This window comes from Tamandua tetradactyla, chromosome 1 (genome assembly GCF_023851605.1).
Source record: "Tamandua tetradactyla isolate mTamTet1 chromosome 1, mTamTet1.pri, whole genome shotgun sequence".
Taxonomy (NCBI): Eukaryota; Metazoa; Chordata; class Mammalia; order Pilosa; family Myrmecophagidae; genus Tamandua; species Tamandua tetradactyla.
In genome coordinates, this window is record NC_135327.1 from 164199820 (window position 1) to 164211977 (window position 12158).

General features: G+C 42.3%; 1 protein-coding gene across 3 annotated transcripts in view; it reads right to left on the minus strand.

The window, feature by feature from the left end:
• Window positions 1-10893: 10893 nt before the first annotated feature.
• Window positions 10894-12158, minus strand: part of IQUB (IQ motif and ubiquitin domain containing) — a 135568-nt gene continuing 134303 nt past the window's right edge. For all 3 annotated transcript variants that reach the window (XM_077120413.1, XM_077120499.1, XM_077120341.1), the window contains one exon: window positions 10894-11713. In XM_077120413.1, coding sequence (XP_076976528.1) covers window positions 11531-11713 — 183 coding nt within the window. In that variant the 3' untranslated portion in view covers window positions 10894-11530. The remainder of the gene's footprint in view (window positions 11714-12158) is intronic.

Below are 12158 nucleotides of genomic sequence, written 5' to 3' on the forward strand. Positions count from 1 at the left end.
TGTCTCCATTGATGAGTGTGCTCCCGTGGGCCTGAGTGGCCCACTACATGTTTTGGTGCTTTGGGGAGTCTGGACTAGGCTTGCTAGGCACCAACCAGAATGCCACCTCATATAGAGACCAGAGAGCCCGTGAGCTGGAAACCACGTGACTCTCCCTGCAGTGCTTCGCCTCGCAACTGGGTTAGGAGGGGGGCAGGAGAGCGGCAACCAGAATCGAGAGTGTCGCTAGGTGTCTCTGTGCAATGGCTGGAGTCTAGTCTGGCCAGGACTGCGACTTCGCCTAAGAGATCAGCCTACGACCAAAATTATGACTGCTGGTGCCGCCTTTTATACCCGGGACACAGCCATGGGCCTTGCAGCGGGTCTTGCTTTCGAGCGTCCCGCCCTGAGTGGCCGGGATGGGTCATACGGTGAAATGGGGGACTGGGCAGCAGGGCGGTCGTTGTCAGGAGCACCAGGGGCGAGTGACATAGCCAACATGGTAGTAACACGCAATTGCTGCTGTGTCTGGAACAAGCGTTCTAACAAGCATTTAACAGTGACTAATCCCACTAATAGTCCCACCGCTACGAGAATCCAAGTAGTCAAATTGGGCCAAGAGAACCAAGAGGTGACTCGGTTCCACAGACTTTGTACAGTCTCGCCCAGTTTGGAAAGGTCGAAGGCAACGGGGGTTAACTTGATCTTCCCAAGCACTTTAAGGTCTGATTTCACCTGTTGGGAGAGTGGGGGGTATTAAAACTGGTCCCCCCTTCTAAATAGTCGAAGGGTGACCAGCGTTTTCGTTGCCATCTCGTCAGTCGCCGCCGTCATCAGCAGAGTTGGAGGCCTGATCTGATGGTTCAGGTTGAAGGCTTGTTGGTTTTTTGGGCAACAGCTCCTTGGCCTCCTTGGGTGATGTCACGGTTCTCACCAGTCTTTCCGGAACCCACACTGGTTGACGTCCTGGCTCCTGGGGAAAAACACAAACAGAGCCTCTGGCCCAGCTGAGCACGGGGTCAGGGCCTTGCCACTGTCCCGACAGGACATCCTTCCATCGGACTAGACCTCTATGTGGAGGACTCGGAGTGGTGTGTTGAAGGGCAGGTGTCATTCCCTGTGAATTTTCATTTAAAAAATTGTACGTAAACAAGGCTATAAACAGTTGAGCCTTTGGGGACAGGCCGTGACCTATTCCCCCTTTCTGTTTCTTTAGTAAGTCTTTGATGTCTAAGATGAAAATAGACCAATGCTCTGGCAGAGCTGAGAGAAGGGGCAACCCCATCTGAACAGGTCCTAAGGACTCCATGCAATTATTAATGGCTCTTAAATCATGTAACAATCTCCATCTGCCTGATTTCTTTTTTATGACGAATACGGGTGTGTTCCAAGGCGATGTGGAGGGAATGATATGGCTCTCTTTTAGCTGTATAGACACTAGAGTATGCAATGCTGACAGCTTTTCTTTTGGTAAGGGCCACTGAGGCACCCACACCGGGGTACTGGTCTTCCACTTTAGTTTTATAGGTGTGGGTGGGAGTCTCCCCTCAGTGGCCCCTAGGAAAAACCCAGGCCTAGTCTATTAAAATTGGAAGCAGTCTGTATGGGCATGGTGTGTCCCTGCAATGAGGCTCCTAAGCCTTTGCCAGGGACATATCCCATTCCTTTTAACAAGCGCTTAGAAGTTGGAGAGCAGCCACTGGTCAAGGTAACGTCCATCTGGGTTAGAATGTCTCTTCCCCACAGGGAAACGGGCAGGGCTAATACATAAGGCTGAAAACTACCTTGATGTCCTTCCTCATCTGCCCAGTGGAGGGCAGTGGCACTCAGCATGGGTGCTGAGACCTGGCCTATTCCTCTAATGGTGTCCTCCGCCTTGCACGTCGGCCAGGTGGAGGGCCAGTCTTGTTGTCTTATAATTGATCGATCGGCCCCGGTATCTAGCAGGCCCAGGAAGGATCTGCCTTGTACCTTAATAGTCAGCATGGGTCGAGACTCCAGAGACATATGGAAGCCCTCAAAAACTTCTCCAGAAGACCCAAATCCCTTATCTCTTCTCTGTCTGGGTCTACTCGGAAAGAATGTATGTAAGCTGGGTAAGAGCAAGAGCTGTGCCAGCTTATCACCTTTTGCAATGACCAGAGTACCTTGCTGAGATTGTACCATAACTTGGGCGTAACCTGTGAAATCTGAATCTACAACGCCTGGTATGACTGTTAGTCCTTTCAGGGCTGTGGATGCCCTCCCTATTATGAGCCCAACAGTCTTCGTTGGTAAGGGCCCTTTAAAGGAGGTCCCTATCAACTGGACACCCATGGAGGGGGTCAGTACGAGTCTGGAGGTGGCACAGAGGTCCAGTCCTGCTGATCCAGGGGATGCGCGAATTTGGACGGGTGTTGTGTCGCCGGATGGCATGCAGGGGGGTCCACCGAAAGGGTGGACCCCCTCTGCCCGTTTTTTGGGTCCTGTTCAGGACGGCCAGAAAGGCGCACACCCTGCGCATTGAAGGCTGACCTACAGTCTTCTGCGCGATGGGGTCCCTTGTGGCAACGGCCACATAGCCTGGTTGCCGCATATGGTCTACCAAACTGTTGAGTGGCAGGTGGTTGGCCTTTATTGGGACAGTTTCTCTTAATGTGTCCCAACTGGCCACAATGATAACATCCTCTTGGCTTTGTTCCTAGGTCTTTGGATTTCTTTGCAGCTACTTGTAAGGAGCTGGCTAGCATGGCAGCTAGACCTGCATTAGTTAACGGGCTACCAGCATCTCTACAGAGCCGAACCCATTCCGTCAGGTTTTTTCCTCTGTTTTGTGCTAGGATAACTTTACATTCCTTGTTGCACTGCTCAAATATCATTTGTTTAACTACAGTCTCTGCCACTCCTGGATCTGAGAAAATTCTCTCAGCCGCAGTTTGCATTTTGGCTACAAAATCAACGAATGGTTCAGTGGGGCCCTGGTGTATGCTGCTAAGTGAAGCTTGAGCTTCTCCCTGACCTGCTAACCTTTTCCAGGCGCCTATGAAGCAACGAAAGATCTGTCCATAGACTTCTGTAGGGAACCCTGTTTGGTTTTGTGAGTGGGCACCTTTCCCTAGTAGCATATCTGCATTCCAACCGCCATGTCTCCCCGCTGCGTTTTTCGCAGCTTGCTCCTCCGCTAACTCTTCGAACCATGCTTTCCAATCTATGTATCGGCCCTGGGGCAAGCAAGCACGGGCCAGCTGATATATATCTGCGGGCGTATGATTCAGGGTGGAAAGGTTTTCAACCATATTCAAGGTAAAAGGAGCATTGGGGCCATACTGATGGACAGCTTGCCTCAATTCCCTTAAAACTTTGTAATCATATGGCTCATACTGGTTGTTACCCTGGGGATTGATAATAACTGGGTACATTTCGGAGGCTGGCTCTGGCTTAAGTGGTTGGTAACCACCCATCATACCGAAAGGTCTAAAGGCTGAAAAGGGGTTCCATTTCCAGAAATGTCTCCCTCCATCACTTGGTGACGTAAGGTCTCGAGGGCTCGCGTACGCAGGCGGGGGTACGGCTGTAACTGCCCTTCCCATGACCAGCCTGCAGGGGGCTCCGGATCTCACAATGGAGGGCCACTGTAATTACCTGATTCGGCCACCAGAGGGAGCCCGTGGTGAGGGTTTTTGGCGAGATCACCAAAACCATTCACCGGAAGCCGCCGCGCCCCTGCAGCAGACGCTGGCGGGGCGGAAGGCTGCGTGGGTGAGACAGGGGGCCTCCCCCAATCGATCAGCGGAGGCGCGTCTGCACCCTCGGTCTCGTCACCATCTGACTCTGAGTCAGAGTCGTCTGAACTAGCGCCAGACTCTGGCGGCTTACAAGTGGGCGGCTCACTTTCACAGGAGCCGTCCGCTAAAAGGGTCTTTAAGGGAGCTAACAAAGGTAAACTTCCGAACTGCCCCATGTTTGCAGTCGGCACTGTACTTTAATCACTCGGAGAGCTCTTCCGAGTCCCCGGGGCTACCTGAAAGCCCGCGGGCCTTAACTCTCACGTAATAAGAAGTACTCACCTTCTCGCGGTGATCAGGCGCGGGAAGTCCGCTGCGAGCTCAGGATGCACGTCCTTCTCAGTTCAAGAAGAGACAGTACGGCTCTCCTTGCAGAAGAGGTGTCGAGAGAGGAGGTTCCCCGTACGGGCCACCACTTGTCCGGCGCCGTCTCGCTCAGCTTCTGGTCCCCGGCCGGCGGAGGGAACAGGAGGGAGAGAGAGGCAGATGCAGACAAACCGACTCAAGTGACAGACACGGGTTCGAGACACGCTGCAGTTGTGAGCACGGACATTTACTGGAGCTAAGCTTGCAAGCTCTGTTACAAATTCCGCACGGGACAGAATACCCCGCGGGGGAACAACCTCTATGCGGCCGTCAGGTACGGCTCCCTATGGGTCGTCTCCCCCCACCCTGTCCGGGTAACCTCTTATATACTGTGCCCAAACCCAATAGGTTAGTGCCATGTATACAGAGGTGATTGGAAGATAGGGTTGGTGGGCGCGCACGTCATACGCGGAAACAGGATGCGGGCGCCATCCCGACCCACTCGATGGGCGGGGGGAGCTCCAGAGCAGGCCGCAGCGTGTCCACCAGGCCAGACCCGGGAGGCGGCTCTCCACAGGTAGGGAGAATGGAGTTTTTACAAGATATAATGTTTTTGTTTATTCTAATAATTGGCATGTTTTAAAAACTCTCATATTGCTCTGTAAAATAATAAAGCCTAAAAATTTTAAGACCTTAATATGGTTCTTTGTTTAGAAGCCAAGTCAGTCTTCTGAAGTTTGAGAGAATTACTGGCTTTATAAATTGGAAAAGAGAGAATTAGCAAGTTGTCTCTTTAAGATTGCCCAGCTGCCTCTAATTTAGGGAAGATAAGTGCAGGATAGAAGGACTATTGGCAGCAGCCAAACACACCATTAGCAGGAAGCCAAGTTGAGTGGGAGGAAGAGAGACTGATAAATACATTTACAGATAAAGCTCTTGTGAATAAGTGCAACAGAAAGTTAAAAATAAACTCTTTAGCTTGTAAAAGGCATAACTGTATAGATTCAGCCATACCTGTACACTTTTAACACCTAGAAACGTCATCGTTTAGAAAGCAGAGTTCTGTCTCTTGAATGTAGTTTTCAAATACATTAAAAGGTAACAGTTAAGGATAAGGAATGATACTCAGGTCAAATTAGTGTTCATTGGATTTTGGGCAAATTTCCATGGTGCCATATCATTATTCCATAGTTAACAGCCACATAGGTCACTAAGAAAATGAGCAGCCATTGGAGGGTAAACCTATTTCTGCCTGAATAATCCATGAATATGTATTGCACATAAAACAATAAAAGGAAATTTTGTTGTCTTAAAAAAACTTAAAACAAGCACACCTTACTCATTTAAAAAACATTAAATGCTTTGTGTCCCAGATATTTTACATATGCACTCTAGTTTTTCTAACAATCCTGCAGCTGAAGTATGGCTTATCTCATTTTATAAATGAGGAGGCACAAAAGGATTGTCATTATTTGTCTGTCTGTCTACATTGGTTTCTTGAGGGCATAAATAGTATTTTTTCTCAACATTGTAGCTCCAAGTTATAATGAATAGTACATATAAAGGTGAATAAATGTGTTGAATAAATGAGTAAATAAATGAATGTGGTAGAGTTGGGCTGACCTTAAAAAACACTTAAGATTGGAAAAGGCAAAAGCAGGAGAGTGGATACAGAAAAGGAAAGCATCATGTAAAACTGCATATTACCAAGGAGGGATAGGTTTAGATGTATGGATGATAGCAATCTCAAAAGGTATTAAGAAAAAATATATAAAGAAAAAAATTACTTTTTTGGTAGCACATTATTTAATTTAACTTGTATGGTCAGTTTATTTGAACACCATAATTACATGGAATCTTGAATAGGGCATGAGATCTTGTTGGTTTGTACAGGTTAGTGTGATGCCCTGATATATCCCAGAGTAATTTGGACAGACAATAAGTATTTGTTAAGTCCCCTTGGGGGACTGGGGAGAAAGGAGGAAATATTCAACTTCTCTATCTGGGAAATTTCTGATATTCTCACAAGCAGTGGGGACAAGCGATTCAATAAGCTGAATCCTCAATCTTGGGGCTTGCCCCTATGAAACTTATTTCTGCAAAGAAGAAGCTAAGCCTACTAATACTTACATCTAAGAGTCACCCCCAGAGAACCTCTTTTGTTGCTCAGATGTGGCCTCTCTCTCTAAGTCAACTTGGCAGGTGAGCTCACTGCCCTCCCCACTACATGGTATATGGCTCCCAGGAGTGTTAAATCTCCATGGCAGTGAGGGAACTAACTCCCAGGTATGAGCCAAGATTTGGCACCATGGGAATGAAAAATCCTTCTTGACCAAAAGGGGGGAAAGAGAAAGACAAAATCTCAGAGACAAAGAGATTTCAAACAGAGTCAAGAGATTATCCTGGAAATTATTCTTACACATTATATAGATATATGTTTTTAGTTTATGGTGTATTGGAGTGGCTAAAGGGAAGTACCCGAAACTGTTGAACTATGTTCCAGTAGCCTTGATACCTGAAGACTGTATAACTATATAGCTTTTACATAGTGTGACTGTGTGATTATGAAAACCTCATGTCTGATGCTCCTTTTATCCAGAGTATGGACAGATGAGTAAAAAAATAAGGATAAATATAAATACATAATAGGGGGAGAAAAGGGTAAAAATGGGTAGATTAAAATACTGTGGGTCAATGAGAAGGAGAAGTAAGGGGTATGGGATATACAAGTTCTTTTTTCTTCTTTTTTATTTCCTCTTTTGGAGTGAGACAAATGTTCTAAAAATGGTCACGATGAATACTCAACTATGTGAAGATATTGTATGAAATGGACTATATGTGTGTGGATATTTCTAAATAAAAATATTTTTTATAAAAAGAAAAAATAATTCAATCTCTTTTTTCTATTGCTTGTTTCTATATCTAAGTCAAGACACAAATCCAATACTGACATGAAATACCAAACTCCAGTAAATTGCTTTTTTGGAAACTTGGAAAAATATAGAATTGATTTGTACAAAAATTTTAATACTCTGTTCAAGATAGATTTGTTTCTTCATCCCCCAAATTCATCTTCATACCAGGTGTTCTAGTTTGCTAGCTGCCAGAATGCAACACACCAGAGACGGATTGGCCTTCAATAAAAGGGGATTTATTTCGTTAGTTCTTCAGAGAAAAGGCAGCTAACTTTTCCACTGAGGTTCTTTCTTACGTGGGAAGGCACAGGGTGATCTCTGCTGGCCTTCTCTCCAGGCCTCTGGGACCCAACAACTTTCACTGGGGTGATTTCTTTCTGCATCGCCAAAGGCCTAGGCTGAGCTGCCAGTGCTGAGATGAGGTATGCTGAGCTGCTTGGGCTGTGCTATGTTGTGCTCTCTCATTTAAGCACCAGCCAATTAAGTCAAACATCACTCATTGCAGCAGGCAGGCCTCCCAGCTGACTGCAGATGTAATTAGCAACAGATGAGGTTCACATACCATTGGCTCATGTCCACAGCAATAGAACTAGGTGCCTTCACCTGGCCAAGTTGACAACTGAATCTAACTACCACACCAGGTCACTTAAGTCAGCAATAATTGTACATTTCTAAATTCAGATATGATATGCTCTGAATTTTCAGTTTTGACACAATGCTAAAATGTATGCTTTGGAATCTGAGAACAATCACTCTTAGCATGTATGTGTTGGCAAAGTGATTTAATTCAGCATTGTATTTGGGAATGTGAGAAGAAATTAAAATGCAGTTTATGTTTCACAAATATCTTGCAACTGTAGTCCACAAGATGCTATGAAAAGCAGACTGGTTCAAGAGATCAATGAGAAATCAACATCACCAACTCTTCAAATTTGAGAGCTTCATAGTTTAGGACATGTTTTCCTTTCCTGCTCACATAAATATATAACAATGTGGACTGGTATAGAATGTTCACACCTGAATCATCAAGACTGAAAATTAAGTATATATTTGAAAATTAGTATTCATTAATAACATTTTACTCTACATTTGTATGTGTATTAGATGTGTGAAATATATGAAATGTTTTTTAAAATCAGCAGTGTGTTAAATTTAGGTTGGTAAGAGGATTATTAGAATTCTAAGCCAAAAGCAGCCAGCAGGTTATTTTTTTAGTAAAACTTTGGGATCAGCTGTAGTACAGCATAGAATTGGCACACATAGATTGATGACATGCTTTCTGTTTAGGGAATATCATTCTGTTGTCTTCACACACACAAAATTTGCCTGGGAGTAAAATTCTTAGGTCACTTTTTTTGTTTTGCAAAACTCAAAATCTTTCAATGGAAATGATCCCCTCTTGTCTTCTGATATTCAGAGTTGGGGAAGAAAAATCTGTTTTGTTAATTGATTTTTATCTCGTGGCTAACTTTTCTACTCGAACTTGAATGCTTATACAATTTGTTCCTTCTTCTTGAAATTCAGAAATGTCACAAGGTTGTGACATGTGTTCGTTTCTTTTTTAAATTAAATGTTCCCAGCATTTGGATGATTCTTCATACAGCTGAGGATCTAAGCCTTTTTACTACTTAATGAAATTGGCTTAAAATCTCTATTTGATCAATGTTTCTCCTCTTCTGCTCCATTCTAGGCTCATGTTATTTCTAGGATAGCTATAGTAAGGCTGTTAAACATGATTTTTTCTGTTCTGCATTTCTTTCCCCTTCCTCTTGTTTCCAGGGGACTACATTCTTGATTGAACTTTTCAAGTACCAAATCTGTTCATTACTACCAATGTGATTTTTTTTAAAATCACCAATTGCATATTTTACCTGATAATTTTTCCCAGTATCATTTATTTCCTTTTCAAAAGATGAAAGGTGCTCTCAGATACACTTACTAACATGAATTAAGAGATTTTTAAAATTTTTCTTCTGATTTTTGGAATTAAACTATTTCACAGGGAAATGAATGTATGTTCTGAATCTAAACAGAGCTCCTTTTTGTTTATTATCGAATCTACATTATCTGGTGGCTTTTATTAGCCTGTTTTTTGCAGCATTGGGATATAAAGGTTTGTTTTTATTGTTTAAACTGCTATACAAATAATTTTATCCCCATAAAGGAGAAAGAGGGAAATACATGTTCTGTTTTCATTTGCTAGTGGGGTGGGAAGGAGTATTCATCTGTTACCAACTAGAACAATACAGATATTGCAAAAGCTGTTGCTTACCACTGTGTTGGAGTTGCAATTCTAGTAGGCAGCAACCTGACTGGGGGTTCATACTTCCCTGCCTGACTGCTCTCTAGCCTGATGCTTCTAATCCTTTCTGCTGTGACTTTTTGGATTAGTTTCAGTAGGACTAGGAAAAGTGTTTCCCAGGACAGTTGATTTTTATTAGGGAAAGTCCCTCTGCTGGTGAGCTACTTTTTTCTCCCTTTGTGGTTATTTCTTCAACCTTTCATTAAGACCCTGGCCCTTTTTCATATATGATTCAACTATTATTGGTCCACCTCTCTCAGTTTTACTCCACAAGTCTTCCATTCCTATGTTCAAAAGCTGTAATCAGCTTTTTCATTTCTAGGGCAGTTGGGGAGTTCTCTAAGTCCTTTATTTACCCCATCTGCCTATTTATTCCTTACTCCCTGTGCTGACTTCAAAGCATTATGTACCCCAGAAAAGCCATGTTTTAATCCTGATTCAATTTTGTGGAGGCTGCCATTTCCTTTAATCCTGATTCAGTATTGTAGAACAGAAACTTTTTATTAGAATAGCATTACTTTTAATATTTTCCCTCTGGTTGAATATCTTCTATTTGTCCCTCTAGACCCTCTCACCTTATCCACCCTGCTCCTTGTCCTGAAATTGTATGAATGGTGTCAACAAACACCTATTTCTTCTGCTTTCCTTTTGGGTTTAGCCAATGGGAAACCCAAACAAGCAACTGGAGAACAGGAGAGTGTAAGGTTAGGGTAATTATTTCTCTGGCCCATGAAATCACCAGGGCTGACTGCTAGGTGCTCATTACTGCTCTTCCCAGAGTGAGTTACTTAAACTCTTTTTTTGGGTTCCCAGAACCTCTCCATCCCCAGGGGTTCCTTTGAGTCTCAAATTGATGGCAGCTTTTCTGAGACTAGCCCTGGGTTCCTGCACTATTCCTTTAGTTTCCCCACATATCGTCCACACTTTATAATATGTGCTTTTGTAAATAAGCTCTCCTTGAATTAATCTACTGAATGTGCCATTAACTTCCTGTTAGGATCCTGACACCCTTGTTCATCTTAATGAACACTCTTGTTCATCATAATATGCCAGGTCCCTGACATATATGTAGTCAAGGTTATTTCCTTTGCTTTATTTGGGGAGAGAGTTTTACAGTTTATTTGACAAGTTTATTCTTCTTACAGAGTTTTACCAATGCCCCAAGGGGAGTATTTCTCCCATAGGAGAAAAGTTCCGCTGTCTACCCTGTTTTCCAGCATGGAATGCAGATTTTTTTTCCCTGCATATAAAGATTTTCATTTATTGCATTGGGATTTTGAGAAGAGACTGGAAGGTGAAAATGGAAGATAAAAAGAGAAGATTCAAACTTCTATTCTGAAAGTCAAAGTCTTTTATCATGCTTGTATAGATTTTCAAGTCAAGGAATTCTAAAATGTTTCTTTACATCTGTGTTAACTATTTTCTCAAGACTACATTTCATCAGAAATAAATTACTTAGGTTAAAAGTTAAGCTTAGTTTTTTGTTAATGTTGAATTTTAACTTTATACATTTAAATTTATGCATTTATAATACATATGAAATTTGAATTAAAATATGATTTAGGAATATGTGAAAATAAAATATTCTCTTTACCTTAAACACTAATTTCAGAACAAAACTCTCTTGTAATTTGTGATGGTTAAGTTTATGTGTCAAATTGGCCAGATGATGGTGCCCAGTAGTCTAGTTAAACAATCACTGACCTGTTATTACAAGGACATCTGGTGGACTTAAATCATCAGTCAGTTGATTGCATCTATGACTGATTACATCTACAATCAACTAAGGGGAGTGTTTCCAGAATGAGAGATGTTTAATCCAATCAGTTGAAGGCTTTTAAAGGGGGAGGGGAGGACTTCAGCAGTCAGATGAGAGAACTTTTTTCTATACTTCAGCCAGCCAGCCTCTCCTGGGAAATTCATCAAAAACCTTCATCGGAGTTGCTGGCTTGCAGCCCGCCCTAAGGAATTTGGACTTGTGAATCACTACAGTTGTATGAGACACTTTTATAGAATCTTATACTATTTATAGATATTTCCTGTTTGTTGGTTCTGTTTCCCTGGAGAACCCTGACTAATATATAATTTAACACTGTCTAACAATAAAACATTTTTATAAGGATGTTTTCTCTTCCTGCAACTCATGATACTACCAAACCAAACAACAATTAAATCAATAAAAAGATAAAATTATATTTCCATATTGTATTACTCTATTAGCAATGGATAAAAATGCTAATCATCAGCAAATACTCCTGGGCCTTCTAAGAACAGGGACTCTTGGATTCTACAATTTTAGGTGACGTGTCTGTATGATACTTCTTTTTGATGTCATCTGTTTCAGGGTCATCAAGTAGAAATGAGGTAAAAACTGGAATCTGAGAAAAATAGTTCTTAGCCAGGATGTGTTTGTGTTTGATCTTGTGAATAAACATGGGTTCATAATCCTGAAAGAAAAAAGAAAATCATGTTCTATTTAATGCCATGGATATATTTTCCTAGGTAAAAACAATTTTATGCCTCATTGCCTTTGCACATCAGTTCTTTCAGCCAAGAACAAACTTTTTTCCCAATTTGTCTATCACCTTCCTGGGTTCATGCTGATTTTCTCCCTGAACTCTTCGAGTCCAAACTAATCCATACTTCCTCTGTACTTTGCAATCAGTTTTCCTATGCTTAAAGTGTGATATTTAAGTTCATTCTACCTTGATTTTCACTAATTTGTCTCTTCCATGATAGAAAAAACTCCTTGACAGTTAAAACTGAGTATTTTTCTTACTTAATCAATATTTAAATGAATGTTCATGTTACTTCATTTCTTTCTTTAAATCTATGTCTTTAATTCTACTGCAATAGTGATACAGAAATCAAATTACAAATTTTTTTTTAAAA